General features: G+C 34.9%; 1 protein-coding gene across 1 annotated transcript; it reads right to left on the bottom strand.

Moving 5' to 3' along the window:
* Positions 1-4,349: 4,349 nt before the first annotated feature.
* Positions 4,350-20,845, bottom strand: setd1bb (SET domain containing 1B, histone lysine methyltransferase b). The gene is made up of 18 exons (XM_051116355.1): positions 20,666-20,845; positions 20,402-20,544; positions 20,134-20,232; positions 19,126-19,390; positions 18,848-18,969; positions 16,664-18,640; positions 16,417-16,572; positions 15,209-15,296; positions 14,679-14,863; positions 14,463-14,559; positions 11,165-11,581; positions 10,548-10,766; positions 7,638-8,813; positions 7,334-7,500; positions 5,612-5,740; positions 5,340-5,459; positions 5,021-5,158; positions 4,350-4,898 (listed from the first exon to the last, which is right to left on the bottom strand). The coding sequence occupies exons 1-18, from the start codon at positions 20,706-20,708 to the stop codon at positions 4,725-4,727; spliced, it is 5,715 nt and encodes a 1,904-aa protein (XP_050972312.1). The 5' UTR covers positions 20,709-20,845; the 3' UTR covers positions 4,350-4,724.
* Between the last annotated feature and the right edge of the window lie 1,068 nt (positions 20,846-21,913).

Below are 21,913 nucleotides of genomic sequence, written 5' to 3'. Positions count from 1 at the left end.
AATATTGGGGGGTGACTGGAACTGCATAAATGACCCTATTAAAGATTGTTATCCTCACAGATCTCTAAAAGCTACTTTTGGACAATTTTTTACTTTTGGACAATCATCTCTGTCTGCACTTAAATTGTTGTGATGTATGGAGATTAAAAAATCCAAATCAAATCCAGTTCACTTGGAATAACAAAGATTTATCTAAGAGATCTAGAATTGATTTTTGGCTCATTTCTAATGATCTATTAGATAGTATTGAAGAAACAAAAATAGAACCCTCAGTTTTCTCTGATCATAATATGATTAAATTAGTAGTATGCCTAAAGAACCCATTAATTAAATATAGGCCAAATCACTGGAAATTAAACAATACACTTTTAAGTGATAAATTATTCAAAGAAAAAACTATTAAAATTATAACTGAAAACTTAACTAAAGCCAAAAAAGATCAAATGTATAGTAAACATTGGGAATATACAAAATTTCAAATTCGTAACATAGCCATCCAAAGGGGTAAAGAAATATCTAAGGAAAAAAGGTCAAGACAAGACCGAATTATTAAGGAAATAATCCTTCTTTATGAAAAGGATGAACATACGCAAAAGGATATGAATACGTTAGTTGAGTTGCAATCCGAATTGGATAATATATATAAAAATTTGGCACGAGGGGCCTTCATTCGTTCTAGACGGAAATGGATGGAACATGGTGAAAGAAATACTAAATACTTCCATAATTTAGAAAAAAGAAACATTAATATTAATAGTATATTTAAACTTAAAATTAATGAGCAAATATCTGAAGATCCTAAATTAATTTCTAATTTTACAAAAGAGTTTTATGAAAAACTATATTCTGATCAACATAATAATCTAAGTTCAAATTTTCTCTCTCATATAAAAAATGTTGCACATTGTATCGACGAAACTCAGAGAGAAATCTGTGATCAAGATATATCTTTACAAGAAATTAAAAAAATTTTTAGTAAGTTAAAGAATAACAAATCACCAGGGAATGATGGCTTAACAGGCGAATTTTATAAGGTATTTCAAGAATACATTTCTGAATTTTTATTATTCGTTTTTAAAGAAGCTATAGAAGTAGGTAAGTTACCCCCGTCCATGTGTCAGGGCTTAATTACACTATTACCTAAACCCAATAAGGACTGTTTGCTTCTTGACAATTGGAGGCCTATAACTTTAATTAATAATGATGTAAAATTGTTAGCTCACGTCTTTGCACAAAGAATAAAGTTATGTTTAGATACAATTATAGATGATAGTCAGTCAGGTTTTATGCAAGGACGTCACATTAGCAATAATATTAGATTAATTCTAGATTTAATTGATTATAAGGACTATATAAATGATAATAGCTATATTTTATTTATAGACATATATAAAGCATTTGATACTGTACAACATGATTTTCTGTTTAATTTATTAGAATTTTTTGGTTTTGGTCCATACTTTATAAGGGCAATACAAACATTATATAATGACTGTAATAGCTCAGTTAAACTCCCATGGGGAACAACTCATAGATTTAATATCTCCCGAGGCATTAAACAAGGAGATCCGGCAGCTCCCTTTTTATTTCTTTTAGTTATGCAAACGTTGACTCTGCTTTTACACAAGGATTCTTTTCAAGGCATCAGAATTGGAGACAAAGAAATTAAATGTTGTCAACTTGCTGATGATACAGCTATCTTTCTGAAAGATGTATCACAGGTTAAGAGAATTATAGAATGCATTAAAACTTTCTCTAAAGTATCAGGTTTACATTTAAATATTAAAAAATGTACCCTTTTCCCAATTAAAGATAATGATATTCCTTTCACTGAATTTGAAGGTATTCCAATTAAAGAGGAAGTAACTTATCTTGGTATTAATATTTGTAAAGATCAAACTAATAGAACACAGTCTAATTTTCAACCACTTTTATCAAAAATCAAAAAGAGATTTGATATATGGCTTATGAGGGATCTCTCACTTAAAGGTAGGATTCTTTTGTCAAAAACTGAGGGTCTATCTCGTCTGGTTTACCCGGCTAAAGTATTAGATGTGCCAAAATATTTTCTTAAAAAAGTTAATTCAGCTCTCTTTAATTTCATATGGAAAAACAAACCTCATTACTTAAACAAAAATATTTTATGTAATTCATATAATCAAGGAGGCTTGAATGTGCTTGATTTTGTCACATCTAATACAATTTTCAAGTTGAACTGGATAAAACATTATACTAAACATAAAGATAAGATATGGTATATTATTCCAAATCTTATTTTTGAAAAAGTTGGAGGGATAGAATTTCTTTTGAAATGTGATTTTGAGGTTAATAAACTCCCCATTCAACTATCCAATTTTCATAGACAAACTCTTCTTTATTGGAATCTCATATACAAACACAATTTTTCTCCCCATAGACAGATAATATGGAATAATAAATATGTTAAATATAAGAACAAAATGATTTTTTATAATAATTGGATTGAAAATGGTATCCTGTTGGTTTCACAGCTGATTAATAATGAAGGACATCTTCTTACTTATAGCGAATTTTTAAAGAAATTTGGTATTCCAATTCCTCCATATGAATACAGTATTGTTATTGATGCAATACCAGCGGGATTTGTGAGACTTTTACAAGGTCATAATGAATCCAAACAATCAACATTTAAAAAAGAGATTTTACTAAATGGTATTAATATAAAAGATAAAAAATGCAATAACACTTTTTTTAGATATTTGATTCATTGTCCTGCAACTTTTCGATGTAAGTACTTTTGGAATAACCTTTTTGAGAATATTAATTGGAAATTGATTTGGACTTATAATAACAAATTTTGCGTCACCAACAAAGTTAATGAAACCTATTTTAAAATTATACATATGATTTATCCAACTAACCTGTTTCTCAAGAGATACAAAAATGATCTCAATGATTTCTGTGTTTTTTGTGGAATGATTGTTGAATCTATTTTGCACCTTTTTTTTGAATGTATATATGTGAAATACTTCTGGATTGACATTGAATGTTTATTTGGATTGTTGAGTGGTTCCAAAATTAATATAAGTAAAAGAGATGTTATTTTTTTTTGTGATAAAAAAGACATGGATAACAGTCACAATTTTATGTTAAATCTTCTTATATTATTAGGCAAGTATTACATACACAAATGTAAATGGTCTGAAATTAAGCCAAGCATCTCTCATTTCAAAATTGACTTAAGAAATTATTTTGAAACCCTTCAAGGACTGTCAAGCCGAAAAGCTATCAGAACTTTAACCATTTTAAAAAAACTGAACTCCTCCTCTTTGTTATGATTATTTTGTATATCCCCTTGATGTTCTTATTACTGTTTTTTTTTTTTTTTCATTCATGTGTTTATTTTATTTTTTATTTTGTTAAAACGAGTAATTGCTTAAGATTGTAATGTATCGTGAATTGAATGTTAATTTTTCAAATATTAAAATAAATATAAAAAAAAAAACAAAAAAACAATAACAACGGTCGGCGATTGGTCAAAAGTCAGCCACAGCGGAGAAACGCGATTGGTCCAAAGTAAGCCCCCGGAGCGAAACGCGATTGGTTAAAAGTAAGCCCCCGGAGAGAAACGCGATTGGTTTAAAGTAAGCCCCCGGAGAGAAACGCGATTGGTTAAAAGTAAGCCCCGGGGAGAAACGCGATTGGTTAAAAGTAAGCCACAGGAGATAACGCGATTGGCTCATGTGGGCTTACTTTGGGCTTACTTTGGCTCAATCGGTGGGATGCAGTAGGCGCAAGCGAGAGGTAGCGGGATCGATGCCCGCATTCTCCAATGCTCTTTTTTTTTTTTTTTAGCTTAAAAAAAGAGAGTAAAAGAAAATCAAAATACAACGTAAAGTCTTTACAAATTTAAGCAGATTAAAAGAAGTAATAAAAAACAACCGAATTAGTATAGCGGGTGAATTTAAGGCACCCTTTTCTGAAGCACTCTGTAGTCTGTACCCTAAGTATATGAATGCAAAGTCTGTTTACTCGGCGGCCATATTTGCAACGCCTCTGGGCCGCTCATAAAAGACCAAGTCCTATCTTAATGAATAGGGCAATCCTGAAATCTGAAAATCCTAGACACGGCTCGCAATTAAATGACATATTTGATATCAGCAACAAAATCTGAAATGTACGTATTTATACATCTTCGATGAAAGCAGGAAAAATAACAAGGTAATCAAATCTCTTGTTTGCATTATTGTAACGAATGTATGTTTTTTAACTAGCCTATTCACTGCAAAGTAATATTTAGAGTGAAGTTTGATAGTATGGAGAAATAAAAAACAAACATTTATTTGGAAAAATACATATATTTTTTTATTTTCATTCATATTTTACAATAAAACTCATGAAAGCATATTTAACTTCAATCCAAACCATCTAATAATCAACATGATGAAAATCACATTTTACCAGTTAACTTTAAATACACCCTTTAGTTTTTGCTCTGGACGTTTTCCCATTTTACACATGCGGAATATAAAATCTGAGCTTCTGGATATGATTGCTCATTTATCTTCATGTTAAACTGTCATTTGTTACTGTGAAAAATGACAAATGTCTGTGACAGTCAGGAATATGTTACATCCTTGTGAATATATTTAAATATCCTTATTCCTAACAGACTTAAATATAGGTTCATGTCAACTGAAACTTGTTTACTGCTAATACTTTGAGTGTGTAAAACGAGTCCTTGTCTAGTTGAGAGTTCCTCTACAGTTCTCCGCAGAACACAGGCAGGGGATCTTTTCATCCTCAATAGGGAATTTGTAATCATAAGTGATCTCTTCATTTACACCAATAGGTTGCCGAGAGTAGATGACGATCTTCTTTTGAGCTTCAACAGTGATGATTTTGGCATAGCAGTTTGGCTATGGAAGAAAAACACATAGATCAAACTAAGCACAAAATGTTACAAATGGAAATTAACTATATTCATAGTAAACACTAAACAACAGTTATGACTAATTACTCAATAACATACTGGTCTTACATTGCAGCTGTGATTGATGAATCTTGCCAGGTTACCGCACTTGGTTGCATCAATGATAGTGTCCTGGTCAACCCGGAACAGATAACTGCTTCCAATACCCTCATTTTCATAGCGCCTTTCACGCATGTCTGCTATCACCTAAAGGTAGAATTGTAGATATAATACATAATATACAACTAGATGTGTTCACACTTGTGAACTTGCACGAGATCATTCATTTACAGCTTGAAGAAAAGCCATGAAGTTTTGATTTAGATATGACTGTTGAAAAATGTTAAAAAATATATGCATGTATGGTTTTTCGTAGTGTGTATCTCACCTGCCGAATGCTCTGGCCTACATATTCAATTATCATTTCATCTGCAGCAATGGGTTCCTCTGCAAACAGCCCCCAGTCATGAATACGACTCCTGCCAAAGCGCAGCTTCTTCTTTCGGAACTGTAAAGAGTTATATAAAATATAAAAATATATTTGCACTCCTTGTAAAAAAATGCCAAAAATTAGATGCCGTTGTGGAAGATTTTACTGTTTCTGGTGGTTTTAGCATTGCTTATGCTGTGTTATGCTGTTGTTGGGACAGTTTGTCTCACCTTGAGTTGGTTGAATTTGAGGAGGTCACTGTCACAGCTGAAGGAGGACATCAGGCGACGCTGTTCCGCTCTGAGCTCTGATCCTGATCTGGATGAAGGTGGAATCTGAGCTGGCGCACTCTTTCCCTGCTGAGATCAGCACATTATCTCACATTACTGTAAATTGCTTTTAAAGCTGCATTAAAGGCTAGGTTCAACCAAAAATGAAAATTCTGTCATTAGAATTCTTTCCAAACCTGTAAGAACTTGCTCATTTTCAGAACACAAAGATATTTTTGATGAAATCCGAGAGCTTTCTGAACCTGCATAGACAGCAACGCAACTGACACGTTCAAGACCCAGAATGGTAGTAAGGACATCGTTAAAATAGTCTATATGACATCAATGGTTCAACATTAATTTTATGAAGCTACGAGAATACTTTTTGTGCTCAAAGGAAACAAAAATAACTTTATTCGACAATTTCTTTTCTTCTGTGTCAGTCTTTGATGTGTGTTCTGACGTAGAATGCGGATGCACTACACCGTGTTCAGAAGCAGAAGAATGTTCACGCACACATAGTGGTACTGTCATGAACTTTAAAGTGTCCTTCTACGTTTCTGGGCCTTGAATGTGGTAGTTGAGTTCCTGTCTATGCAGGTTCAGAAAACTTTTGAATTTAATCAAAAACATCTTAATTTGCATTCTGAAGATGAATGAAGGTCTTACGGGTTTGGAACGACATGAGGATATGTAATTAATGATAGAATTTTAATTTTTGGGTCTACTAGATTCATTTTCAAAAAACCATCTTCAGTTGTGGACACCTACGTGTGTGAATGTATGAAGTTTTTATGACAGTTGGTCAAATTGCACAACACACCTGTTCATGTCTCAAAATGCAAGACATGGTAGAATAAGAGTTATATTTGTAATTCTTTAGGTGTAAAACTTTTTGAAGTGAAAAAATTGCATCTTCAAATCACAGAGAAAACCATTATGCAGTAAAATAACTGTTATTTTTAAGGTCTTTTAACATATATGTTTACAAATGAATGACAAATGTAACAAATAAAAACACATTTTTGTCCAGTGTTACTTCAGCATTATTTTTGTAGTAACACTTTACAATAAAGTGTCATTTCTTATCATTATTTAATGTATTAACTAACACAAATGAACAATGAACAATACATTTATTACAGTATATATTAATCTTTGTTAATGTTAGTTAATGAAAAATAGAGAATACAGTTGTTCATTGTTAGTTCATGTTAATTCACAGTGTGTTAACTAATGTTAACAAAGACAAAACTTTTTTTTTAATAATGCATTAGTAAATGCTGAAATTAACATTAACTAAGATTATTAAATGCTGTAGAAGTATTGTTCATTCTTAGTTCATGTTAAAGTACTTAACTAATGAACCTTATTGTAAAGTGTTACCATTTTTGTATTACAACTGTATTATAGTATTTTCTAATATTTGTAATTATTTTTTTTATATTTCATTCCATTTTCATTGTAATTTTACTTTTACTAGTTTTAGTAATCTTTTTAAGGTTTTCTCATTTTTCTTAGTTTCAGTTATTTTAGTATTTCAACTTATTTCATGTAGCTGCCAAGGCAACATTTATAATTTTTTAAATTGTAAAAAATTCTCTTTATCTTTAATTTTATTTCAGTAACCAAAAACATCTTTTAAGCTGTTAGCTAATCATAACAACACGATTTCTTTCTTACCTGATTATCTACAATAAACTCTTCTGAAGCAGGAAGTTCATCCCTGAGATATCGCAGTTTTTCCCTCTTGCTGATGAAGTAATAACCCTCACTGCGTGCACAACCTGTCACATGATTTCTGATCCCATCCCGCCACCTTCTTGGCCTGTCGTCAGGATTGCTGGTTGGTGCAACAGAGTCAAGGAACAAACAACAGAGCAATATGCATTTGGAAAATAGGTCTATTTTCAAACATCTGTCCACTGGATAAAAAATACATTACCAAGTAATTTGTCTATGATGTGTTTTATGTGTTTAAGGATATGAGGATGTGGGACCCAGCGCGTGCTGTTTAACCAATCACATTCTTTATCCTCCACAACAAGCCTTTCATAGGTGGCCTTCAGGTGCTTGATCTCCTCCTCATTCACTCCTTTAGTCCACACAGCATGGAGGACCAACTTCTCTCTTCTCTCAGAACGTGGAGAGAAGACGAGGCGATGTGTGGATGATGATTCTCTCCATCTTCTCCACACAAAAGAAGACTCCTGAAGCCTTTGATTCTCATTCTGTGGATGTTTGTCCTCTAGCAAACGTTTCTGTATGTGGGCTTCTGGTGGTGGATGTTCAGTCCTAATATCCGAGACACAATCCAAAACCTGATTTGAAGAAGATTTTGTTGTCACATTGTTCACTTGTAAGGATGAATGATTATTTATATTGGTGTATTGTCTTGTCCGTTGTAATTCAATCATTCGTCTTCTCATTTTAAGCCGCTCTCGTCGTCTTTTCAAACGTGCCGTGTCCAAACAAGCTGTTTGACGTGAGGGGACATGATGGCCATGAGGTGCACGACTATTATTTAAACTGAAATTATTAGTCTGTGCATCTGAACCAGAGTTGTGATGATGGAGTCCACTAGTCCACAGCTCTCTATGCTGAACATTTCTCTCTCCATGGTTTATGACAGGTGGAGATGGAGACATGTCTCTCCCTGGAGTCCTCGGGATCCTGTCAGCACAAGGAGACAGAACGGGGTTGCAGGGGCTTCCCATTCTTAGTAAGGTCTCTTGCAGTAATCCCACTGGTGTTATTCTCTCAGAGTGATTAACATGGCGTGGACCACTGACCCGGCCTGGTGTTTTTGGTGTTTCTTCATACGTGGGATATGAGGAAGGGAGAGGAGGATAGTGGTAAATGGGTGAGAAGGGAAGTTCCTGGATGCCTGTGGGAGAGGGAGGAGGTGGAAGTGGTGTAGGTGGTCCTGGAGGTAGAATATGATCCTCAGTTTCCTCCATTTCTAGACATCCACCAGGTGTGTGAGGCAGTTCTACCTCCTCAATAGCTGGAGGTGAAAATCTCCGTCCCAGCTCCATTTCAGGGTCACTGTCGGACAAGGATCCAGTGGGTGTGATGGGTCTGAGGTTCTCAGTATCCTCCAGTGTTTCTGTAATGACTCTCTGGTCCTCTGAATCTGAAGTGTATTGTGTCTCCAAATCATCTGAAAGCAGAAAGATGCAGATTCTGCAACTAACAACTAGCTGATCATATGTTGATTATTTATTTGATTGTTTGACATTGCAAATATGCAAATTGTGGAGGAATCACAATGCCGCCTCAACAACGTGATGTCTATCAGCCATCGGCGATGGACAATGGCATTGTCTATCGGCCCAACCCTAGTCTATATAATGCAAAAAAGGGTTTAAAATATATACAGTATATTTAAAATATAAGCTTACAAAATAAAGTAATAAAAAAATGTTTGAAACAGTTGATATAGCCAAAATTACAGTAATACTGCATAATGGAATGTCTAACATTACCATAATATAAAAGTATATACTGTTTTGCATGTACATTTTTTACTACTTTATTATGGTGCAAAAACCTGATTAATAAAGAAATAGTTATTGATAATTATATATAGGATTTTATCTAATTATATTTAAGATTTTATCAGCCCAATAAGCATGTAATATATATATATATATATATATATATATATATATATATATATATTATTATTATTATTATATTATATAATTATTAATATTTACATACAGATGTCATAGCAATAGTCAAAAAATGTGAAATCAGAAATCAAAATGGTAAAATTATCATATTTACACTGCTATTCAAAAGTTTGGGATCAGTAAGATTTTATAAAGAATTCTCTTATGCTCATCAAGGCTTAAAACAGTAATATTGTGAAATATTGTTATAGTTTAACATAATGGTTTTCTATTTGAATATATTTTAAGATACAATTTATTTCTGTGATGCAAAGCTGAATTTTCATCAACCATTACTCCAGTCTTAAGTGTCACATGATCCTTCAGAAATCATTCTAATATGCTGATTTATTACTTTTATTATCAGTGCTGGAAACAGTGGTGCTGCTTAATATTTTTTGAAAACTTGTGATTCTTTTTTCAGGATTCTTTAATGAATAAAAAGTTTAAAAGAACAGCATTTATTCAAAATAGAAATCTCTTCTAACAATGTAAGTCTTTGCTATCATTTTTTTGTCAATATAACACATCCTTGCTGAATAAAAGTCATTTATTCAAAAAAAGAGAAAGAACAAAAATTTACCGACCACAAACTTTTAAATGGTAGTTTATATTGTTACAAAAAAATGTCAATTTTAAATAAATGCTGTTATTTTAAAGTTTTTTATTTATTAAATAGTCCTGAAAAAAGTATCACAGGTTCCAACTAAATATTAATTAGCACAACTGTTTCCAGCACTGATAATAAATCAGCATATTAGAATGATTTCTGAAGGAAATGTTGACTGAAGTAATCATGCTGAAAGTTCAGTTTTTCATCACAGGAATAAATTAAATTTTTAAATATGTGCACACAGAAAACATTTATTTTGCATTGTAATAATATATCACAATATTACTGTTTTTTCTAGATTTTTGATGAAATAAATGCAGCCCAAAAAACATTAAAAATCTTACTCATCCCAGACTTTTGAAAAGCAGTGTACATGTATATGTATGTGCGTGTGTTTGTTTGTATATTTTTGTATTTAGATATGTGCCAACTAGAAAATCTAAATTAAATTTCATAAATAACTAAATATGTGGCTTTCGGCCTGTTCACGTACTTTTTCTTTTATTGATTTAATTTTACTATTTTGTGTAAAGCTGCGGTTGACAAATGTGTATCATAAAACATTATAAAATAAATGTAAAAAATTAGGTAAGGAGCAAACCCTTACCTGACAATCCTCTGTATGTGGGAGACGGTGGACTTGGCAGCTCTGAATCCTGCTCCGAAAAGAATATCACCGGGTCTGGGAGCTTTAGTTTGTTTGTTAAACAGTGTTTAACTGGATCCTGTAAGGAGTATCTGAGAGGCTCAGGTAGTTTCAGACCTTGCATATACACTCTCACACTCAGCTCCTCCTCAGGGTCTTCTGTTCTTGCTAGATCCAAATCTGCAAGATCCAAACCACAAATTACATTTGTCAAAAATGATGATTTAGACATTTCTTAATGTTTTGCTACAGCAGTTGAGGTCAGAATACTAGCTCTGATACAACTATGACAAAATAAAAAAAATGTGCAGATAACTGAAAGACATACATCCTCCTTGTAATATAAAGCAAATAATAAAAAACAGTTATAGTGGTTATTTTCATTATTAAATGCCAAGTTTAACATTTTGAACAAGTTATCTATCATCTCTAAAAAAAATAATGCAGATACAGATAAAAATGCATGTCTTGTCTATACAGTGACCTCTAGTGGATAAATATAAACTGTTTTATTTTCATTTTAGCAACATGGGGGTTGATTTGTGCTTTATGTGAAAACCAAAAATCAATGAACTAACCGAACAATTCATAGTCCTCATCACTTTCAACTAAATCTGGGGCAGACGGGGTCACAGGGGGGTCAAGATCTTCTTCCCATTGTGTAAAAGACGAGTAAACAGGAGTGTGAATGATCTCCTGGTTTTCATTTTCATCCTCATCTGAAGATATCCATATCGTCTCTTCTATTTTTCTGTCCTCATGTGGCGTTTCAGAAAAAGAACTTTCACCATCCAACCGATCGTCCTCCCCAGAAGACAGAGAGTCGGAGGAATCGTCGCTTCTGTCATCTGAAGAATCAAAAACCGATCTAGAGGAAACTGAGGAGTCAGATGGAGAAGAAGCTGAGGAGTCCGAGACAGTTCTGGGAGAGGCTAAGGAATCGTATCCTTGGCTTTTTGATGTAGATGAGTTTGAACTTGTGTGACTGATAGTATCTGAAAGATATACAAACACAATAAAGTTATCATACAAGATGTAGAAATACATAATTATTTTTACATTCTGTCAAAAAAATTGGGGTCAGTAAGATTATTTAATGTTCTTGTCTCTTATGCTCACCAAGGCTGGATTTAAAAAAAATACAGTAAAAGCAATCATTTTAATGTAATATATTTTAAAGTGCATATTGCAGGTTAGCGATCCCAGTGAGTTGATGTATAGAAAAATAATGTAGGTACTAGATTTTCTTGAAACTATACTTTAAAATATGATATTAAGGCTTCTGGAGTCGTTTTTTTGAGAGAATTTTAGTTCCGCATCTGAAAACCGCCAAAACCGGAAGTGACGTAACGAGAGGGAGTGCGGTCAATGTAAACAATAGAAAAACAATGGATCGCGATGATCGTTCGGACGCGGAGGAAATTTTAAATGTTTATTTACACTCGTATGACGGACCACACATACAATTATGAGTCTGCTATGTGGCCAAGAGACCAAGGACAGCCCAGGATTAGACAGAACAACGGTCAGATGAGACAAATTGGGTTATGGTGTGAGGAGAACAGGGAAGATGTTTTGGTGAGAGACCAGTGTTAGCTTAGATATAACCTTACACAAGTTAGCAAACGATATGTAATCAGGCTAAAGTTAATATTGGTCATCTACGAGTATTGATACTACTTACCCGTTACAGAAACTAATAATCGTTAATCAAGCGTGTCAAACTCGTTAATATCTGACACTAACGTTACGTGATATAGCGGTTTCTCGTCAAAGCAGGAAAGAGAGAGAGGGAGATAAACACATTTCTGTTTCATTATATTCTTGTGTGGGAAACCCCTACCTGCATGTGTTGTGTCAGTCATGAGTAGACAGTTTACAGAGGAAGAGTGACTTTATAAAGGTTTTGAATGGCCCCATTTTGGTGACAATCAATAAACAATAATCACAATCAGAAATTGTCTTACTGTATAAAAACCTGTTTATGAAATTCACATCACATATATATCAAGCAGATCTGCATTTATGGTTAATTCAATTCAGTGTTATTTATACAGCACTAAATCATAAATATTGTTTCATAGCACTGTTAATACCCAACTCAAAACACAACATTGCAACTGTTAATATATATACATATATATAACAAATGTAGATGTACCAAACATATACTACTGAAACAAAAATATACCATCTGACCCATTTAAAAACATTTAACAATCTTTCAGTGTGGGTATCACACTAATGTGTTGTTAGCATGTTAAATTGTGAATGCTGTGCTAGATACACGCCAACAGCTTCATCTTGTTGATCCTCTGGAGGGATCTGGAACAGGGAGCAGGTGTAGTGGAAGACAAGAAAGAGCTGCGTTCTCGTAGAGCCTTTGGTGACCTGCAGTATTCCACTATCATTCATTGCTGACCATGCTTTTCCACTTGGCCTCCATCACATCTGCATCTCCAATAGGGGTGGAAGCTACAGTCCAGTAGAGGTGGTTAATAACAGCTGGCCTCCACTACTTCAGATCTTCACACACCGTCATGTCTTGAAATGTCTCCCAAAGCCTTATGAACACACCACATGAGAATAAATTACCAATTAGTTGTGCAAACTTACCAGATATGCCTTCTCAAATGGTAACGTTTTTACACAGTTTTATTATATTGCTAATGCTTACAAGCTAGCCGCGGTGCTTTACAACAACATACATATCTCGTTGCGTCTCATCATTAAATAGTTATGTTCACTGATTTGGTAGTTAAAACATGTTATAAAAATACTACTACTAATAACAAAAAAACAAGACTTACGGTGCACAGTTCACGTTTTCGTCGAGCTGCATCTCTGACGGATCCGGACGAACCACAGGCTGACGGCGGACCCGATGAAGGTTCTGTGTGCACCGAGGGAACCGCACCAGCTCTGAGCCTGCTTCGGCATCCCATGTTGAACTCCATCATATCGCCGGGACAATAATCCTCCGGTGTAAATTGAACGCTACACACCACCGTGTTTTTCTAAGCAAATGCATTAGTAAAGGCCCGTCTCTTCACCTGCACAAACGCACGCAGGCACGGAAGATAGCGCCGTCCTTTTTCTTGTTAGCAAACCTGTGGACTCGATGTCCTGACAGGTTGGAGTTTGGGCAACCTCCAAAAACACAATAATTTACCATGACGATAATCAATTGAAATAAAAAAATAACTACAGAAAACACACTGACTCAAGACCGCTCCTAGTGAGAACCAATAGACCACGGCAAACGACTCCCTCTCGTGACGTCATATGACGCGATGTTAAAAAAAAAAAGCGCTTTTTGAGAACTGTCAAGGAAATCGTCACTTTTTCTTCTAAATTTGTGCCCTTGCGTCTTGTAAAACATTTTCAAATCCTGCATTAACGATTCATGTGGTGTTTTCGTACAAGGATATATGTTTATTTGGAAAACATTTTTAACCTGCAATATGCACTTTAAATTGTAATTTATTCCTGTGACAGCGAAGCTACATGTTCAGCATAATTACTCCAGTCTTCAGTGTCACTTTCCAAAATCATTCTAATATGCTGATTTGCTGCTCAAGAAACATTTTTTTTATTATTATCAATACTGTAAAGTTTGTGGAAACTGATAAATTATTTCATTATTTTTTAATAAACAGAAAGTTCAAAAGCATTAATTAAAAAAAAATTGTTGTAACATTACAAACATATATTTACTGTCCCCTTTAATCACTCTAATGCACCCTGAATAAATGCATTAATTTCTTAAAAAATAAATACTGCTCCCATACTTTTGAATGATACCTTTAAGTGTTTAATACTGTACTATATATTATCAGTTCTTTTATATAACAATTATCAGATATCAATAAATACCTGTATCTGAGTGATCTTCATCCTCTACGACAACACAGGGATCACTTTTCTTCTTTTTATCTTTATGTACTTTATCAACTTTCATCTCATCGCCCTCCTGAAAAAAACAATGAGACAATCAAACCATTCGATTCATGACAGGGAATTGATCACATTTTCAGCATAAATATTACTTTTTAGACAAGTACATCTTAATTTATAAGAGTGAAACAATACCTGAGCAGACACATCAGATTCGTCAGATTTTGGATGCTCTGCTTTGTCAGAAATCTCTTCATCTTCTTCCTCCTCACTGTCTAATGCCAGAGGCCTGGCATGCCTTCGTTTCACCATGGTGTCATCACTGGCACTTTTGGTTGTGTCCCCTTCAACATTATCTGGGGCAGTTTGCTGCTCTGACTCTTTATGAAATAAATGTTGACCATATTTTGTCATTGTGTAAGATTACTTTAAATGTAATTAGAATGCAAATTTAGGTGAAGACAGGTGCAAATATTTAAATATAAACTTAATACAGTACATTTCAGAACAATAAACCTACGGGAACATGTTTCCACCTTATAGTAAAAGATAAAAAAGGTAATTGTGAAATGAAGGTAGATTAAGAAATAAAGTTCTATTGTGAATTGGGAAGATATATAAATTCACAGTCATCTGCTGGCTTTCTTTTTACTCTGAGGTAGAAACAGGATTTCATAGAAAACAGATAATTTTCTCCACACTCAGCATCAAGTGAAACATCTAACCTTCATCCTCAGAGTGTTCAAGACCTGGAGAAGCACAGATCCTTTTGACTTCACTGGAGGCCTCAGTTGATGTATCCTTCCTCTTTAACTGAGCATAAACACAATTAAAAATCACAGTCAAAATCATAAACCTCTTACTAAAAAGTTAATGTCTTTGTTTTATATTACTGTTTTATCTAAATTGTAAGGTGCAGGCAATACTGAAGAGCATTATACATATGAAATCCTACCTGATCTCATTATGAAAATGTACCTGTGGGAATTTTTTTCACGAAATACTTACCAATAAGTACATTTTAGAGCTGCTTAATTAATTTGAATGCATTATTAAAAATCTTAATATATAATATATGCATTTAAAATATAACATATTTAATACACCAATTTTTAATATTAAAATGATGACAGAATGGTTTGAATGAATGATTCAGTGACTCACTCATAAATACTTCAATTGTTTCATTTCTGGATGAATCAGAATTTTTGAATGGATCTCTTGATTCAATGATAAACACATGTTTAACAATTACTTGTTGCCACCTAGTTACTAATTACTAATTACATTCAAAAGATGACTTACTATTTTGATTGCAACCATAGACTTCAATGTTTCTATCCGCACTATGACATTTAATCCCAGTATTTCTGGAACAATGTAAATGACTATATGACAGAATTAATACTGGGTAGTTGAAAAGACTGAGAAGACATTTAAACTGCTTGGTAGTTTGAATGTTCTGGTAAGACTTTTTCTAAAATGTAATAGACACGGTCGAATCGTTGTTATTTAGAAATGAGATCACATGGGGATCACAATCTTTTTAGCAATTAATCGTGCTGCTCTAGTACATATCACTGCTGTTTTCAACAGAAATGAACACTAGAGGTATTAAAACATCAAGCACTTATAGTCATTTTCATACAAAGTTATGATTACAGCTCCATATGTTTCGCTTCCCGGATGTAACAAGCTTGTTTGGTAGCTCAGCCCGCACGAAACTGGACTTAGGATGTGGAATCAATGGGTATGAATCTTGTGAAAAATATAACTTGTGATGACGAGTGGACATTTTACATCAAATGTCACAAAACGTATTTCGGGTCTTGTGAAAAAGTTCTCACAGGTATGTTTTCGTCATGAGATCATGTTGATAAAATCAGCCCTTCTAATAAACATCTTGAAATTTACTGATGTACCAAGTTTGTACCTTAAAAGATGGTAGTTTGATGCGTCCATGCAGACTTATTTTTCCCGTGCCCAATACAGAGCCTTCAACCCCTGCATTCCCCATTTTTAGGCATTGCTCCATTGCTCTGAGCGTTGTATCTTTATTTCCTACCGATTTAACAGTAGGGGTAGATACCTGGAAGTACATGACAACATTATTGAAATAGTAATGGAAGATTGACACTATTCGTTTCATCACTATAGCTGAAATATGAAATAAATCCCACCTTAGCTGCCTGTTCTTTGTCATCCCACCAATGATCAAATGCTTTGAAGGCCACAATCTCAATCATCCTGCGATGTATGTCTTTCTTCACAATAGCCCTCAGCTCTGAAGCAACAACAGCTAGAACTACATCCACTGCTGCCTTATGGGACAATTCTTTCATAGGGACATAACCTGGTGGAGGTACTGATGGGTCAAACGAGGGCATGGGGGGAGGAGGCCAAGGTGGTCTGTACCTCAACATTGTAGATGAACACCCAGCAGAAGGGTATGGTGGGCGATGACTCATGAAATTAAAGGGTGGAGGGAGGAAGGGAGGTGAGAATGAGGTTTGGCCTTGTGTTATTCTAGTAGGAATAGGAAGAGGTACTTGGCTACCCTGCCAGTTGGGTGGCCTACAGACTTGCTGGATATTTTGAGGAGGGAACAATGAACATGAAGAACTATATCCAGGTAACAATGGAGACATAGGAGGAGGACCCAGATTTGAGGGTAAATTAGAAGATGGAAGGGAGGGGTAGTGAGCAGATGGTGGTATAATGATTGGGGGCATTTGAGGAATGGGTGGAGGTAAAGAGCTCCTGTTACTGCAGATCACTGGTATACTACACGGCTGATCTGCAGTATCTTCACCTTCATTTGAGTTGACCTTGGGCTTCTTGGCTGATTGAAGTTCATGGTCGTCTTTTGAAACATCACAGAGTGGAGTGACACTCACATCCTCAACGACAGATGAAGTTTCTCTTGAATGAGAGCCATTATCACTCACAATAGTTGATGTTTGGTCACAGTTTAGGATGGCATCTGTGGAATGAGAAGGAGAAGGGCTGGGAGCTTTGGGAGAAGGTTGAGGATGATAGTCTGGATCATGCTCTTCAGTAGCTGAAGTCTCTGAGTCTGAACTCTCTTGGTTCAGAAGAGGCAGAACTGGACTTCCAGCACTAAGAAGCATCTGGATACGGGAGTCCAGGCTGTCAGGCTTTGATTCTGGAGCAGGAGATTCAGGAGAAGGACACTGCACTACAGGCTCTGAAAGATCTTCTGTGGTTTCAGAGGAAGGGCATGGTTTAGGGGTAGATGAGTGAGAAGACTGGCCTTGTGGTGGACGGTGATTTTGGTTCACCTCTTGAGTTGTCTTACAAGGTACTTGAGTACCACTGAAAGTATCTTCTGACATATTTGTATTCATCTGCATATCAGGAAGAATGTGATGAACATCCAAACCAATAGTCTTTGGAGGCAGTATCTCCAAACTAGGAAGTGATGGTAGATCTTCAGCAACAGATCTGTGATTAACACTAAGGTCCTTGATTGAGCCAGTAAAGATTTGGCATGTCAGCTTATCCGAATATGACGGTGTAGTTGGAGCATCCTGAAATGTTCTAAAAGGCTGATTGGTTGTAGATCCAGAGCGGTAGTGAGCTCCCCTATATACAGGTCTGTGTATATAGTGGTGCTGTGGCCTACGGTTGTATGCATTTTGGTACTTGCTCTCAAGAGGTCTGACCCGGTGTCCTCCACGGTGGTGAGGATTGCGTCCTGGAGTTCTTTGCCTATTTGAGAAGCTGCCGTTTTGACAGGGAGCTCCACCTAGCTTCCAAAAGTTTTGCACAGCACCTTGAATGATGCTAGGTTTACTTGAGGCTGGTTGAGTCATGTGATCTGGCTGAAGCTGTGAGATGTTTGGGATGGATTGAATAAAAGGGACACTGGAGGCACTGCTTATCAGTGCAGATTCATATGGGGTCTTCTCACACTGAGGTGGTGTGCCTGGTCTACTGTGGGTCAAAGAAGGTGTGCAAGGGGTGTCTTGGTATTGAGGGGTCTGCCAGAAGCTACTAGGTGTGTCTTGATGCATGCTGGAGTAGGCAGTATCCATGGATAAAGGAGTAGAACAATCCAATGAAGGGGAGCCATTACATATTGAGGATGATGATGATGATAATGTGAATGACAGCTTCTTCAGTGGTTCACACTCCTGAAAGATTGAAAGAGATTTAGAAGTGAACTTAATAAATCCAGACGGGTCCAAAAACAACAACAACAACAAAAATTAAAGTCTTGTGTGATGTTACAGCAAAGTTTTACTCAAATAACTGGTGGGTTCCAGCTAAGGTAATTAAAGATTTTTAGAGAGCTTAGAAAGGGGGTGAAAAGACAAGCAACGCCTATGGTCTTAACTTACAGTTAAAGAGTCATTGAATGAGGATGGTGACTGGGGTTCCCAACCCTCGTCTCCAACAGGGAGAGTAAACGGTGTATATAAACCACTAACAAGCATCTGGAAGTATCGGTTTCTCTTCACACCTAAAATCAGTCAATGAAGAATCATGTAATGCATGCAAATACAGTAAATGTGGTAATTAAAACAGACTACATTGACATGTTTATGAAATATTTTATTTAGAAGATACTGATAAGGTATTGAAAAAAAAAAAAAAACAGAGGTGGAAATGTATTTACCTTTGGGGTCAAACTCCACATGGATGTTGTTTCCCATCACAGAAGTATTGTGGAGTGTTTTTACTGCATTATTTGCTGCCTTTACAGATTCGAAAACAACTTGCGCTATTCCTAAATGTTTCTTATTCTTTGGATTGTATAAAACTTTCAAATCTTGAATCTCTCCAAAGTTTTTACACATTTCAGACAGGAATCCATCTCTAATGTTGTCATTAAGCCTTGCAAATGTCAGCTCCTTTGGCGCTCCAACATAATACTCATCAACCTAAAAAAGAGGTTTAATGACATATGGCATTATTATTTTGTTGCTCAGATAGCATACATTAACATCTGTTTGGTACTTTTGAGAAATGACTTTAAGTTTTGATAACGCTTCAGGTGATGTGATGAAAAATGTTACATAACTTGTTTGGGATTTCAGAGACCTCAAACAATTAAATTTTATTGAATGAATGTTTCACATTTTAAGATTACTATATTGATTTTTCTAGAATTTGTTTTTGTTGGGATCAGACTGATCTCCAAAAAACAGACATATTTACCACCTAATCATATATATATATATATAGTTCAGATGCAAAAGCCTCTAAGTACGTCTGACATTTTTCTTTAAAATTTGCATTTCTTTCTGGCTACTATGTATAGGTTTCTATGTAAGTACTGGTACTTCTGAATGGTTGAGGTTGGGATTTAGCGCATTTAAAGTGAAGAAGTGAAAGTACTTGATACTATGTGTGGAGAGCATTCACTCTGTATCGTTTTTGACCAAGATGGCTTTTAGAGGCTTTTGCATTGGAACTCTTCATATATATATGGATATAAATTGAATACAAATAGATAGATTTGTAGGTTTAATAATAAGAAAACGAAAACTCGTAGCTAATAAAAATTATTTTTACACATTTCATTTTCTCAGGGACCCCAAACACAAAGAAAGTCAATACCAACATAACATATGGGTTACATGTTTATTAATTTTTAAAGGTTGCCTTCAATTTATCTACTAACCTTAAATTTGGGGACTGGGAGATCTGCTTCTTGGAATTTTGTCCAAAAACGTGCGATTCTAGGATCTCGTATAACATCCACAGGGAAACATTCAGGATGCTGGCAGACAACAATTTAGTAAGCTTCATTTGTACAATGCAGAATACAACTGGACATTGCAAATATGATTAGATCTCATTAAGTTGGATAACTAATCCTTATGTTGGCATCTATATAAATATTAGTAGGCCCAGCTATTATTGTTCAGCTTGCAACCAAATGTACTCACCGGTGCGCTGAAGTGCTGTCCATCATAGCGGTACAGTTTCTGACTTCCGCCGTTCAAAACTGGATCAATAATCAGTTTGTAACAACTCCAGTTTGGAGTTGCGTTTTCCAGGAGATCACAACTATCGGTTTTTCCTAATGCATCTACAATGGAGAATCACAGTACACGATGAAAAGCACCGATTTTACACGACGGAAGCTTTGAGTCATGAAAATACAAGTGGGCCTACTCCACCAGATATTTCGACACAGGTTCATTTCTTACCGTTATCTTTCCATTGACCCTCCTTTTCGACGCTTTGGTACATGATTCGCAGTCATTGTACAATGATAGTAAATTACTCTTTATAAGACGCTGATTAAACCGACATTTCCTGTAAATATCAGGAGGCTGTTGTCAGGAGTACATTGTAGGTCTTACGTGTCTCCCAAGAGGAGCAGCATCACTGCTGCACAACAGGTGGGAGGAACCTGCCGCCACACCCGCGCAGTCATCAGGACAGAGCGCATGTGAGAAAGGTGACTGTGGATCATCATATTCCAGTTATTAATAGCCCTATAGCTGTAGAAAAGAAAGAAAGAAAAAAAGAAAGAAAGAAAGAAGGCGGATTTACTTTCAAACTGTAACAGTTTCTATTTGAAGACAACTGAACTGAGCTGCTCTATTTATAAAAGTTTGACCATTTAGAATAATTAAATAACACATGAGAAGGAAAGCAGAATCCCAGTAAAAGAGGATTATCTGAAAAATACAATTATTTTATGACTAATATACAGGCATATGAATATTTAGATATTTAATTGCCCATGTTATAACTGAAGATTTATAATGATTTCTAATTACTTCGGTTAACTTACAGGTGTTAATAAAAGCGAAAATGCCTGAAATGTACATCTAATTTATGAAACTAATAAACAACACAATTACAATAAGTATTACATTTAATAAGATAAATATTTATTGCATAACACTGATAATAAAAACTTCAACATAATGCAGTGACATAGATCAATATTTTCCAGAGACACAAAATTAGATTATTTAACCTCTCACAAATTTTTGATACTCAGATGAAATGACAGATTTAAAAATAGTGTAGCCATTCATCAAAAGTGCTGAGATTAAATTTGTGCCATCTATGATCAAGCAAAAAATTTAAATATTTAATAAAAACATTGCAGTAATCTTTTTAAATTAAGACTTTTGCTCTTTGTATGAAATAATGTAGTTTATTGGACAATACTGATTTATAAATATAGAAATTAAGCATAAAGGATGTTATTACAACATTTAACATCCATTTTTCATCCTGTAACCTGATCACTAAAGTTGCAACTTACTCCATATTACTGCACTCTGCGGTTTCCCCTACCAATAAGAATAAAATCTCCTGGTATTGGGAAATGTGGGTACTTTCCAGCACAGACATAACATGGTTAATAAGCTACCCTAATAACGTGTTACTAATATTTATCATGAAGACAATAGTACTTTCACTGGCTGATTGCAAAC

The sequence above is a fragment of the Labeo rohita genome, chromosome 8, assembly GCF_022985175.1.
Source record: "Labeo rohita strain BAU-BD-2019 chromosome 8, IGBB_LRoh.1.0, whole genome shotgun sequence".
Taxonomy (NCBI): domain Eukaryota; kingdom Metazoa; phylum Chordata; class Actinopteri; order Cypriniformes; family Cyprinidae; genus Labeo; species Labeo rohita.
This window is presented reverse-complemented; position numbering and strand designations above follow the sequence as displayed.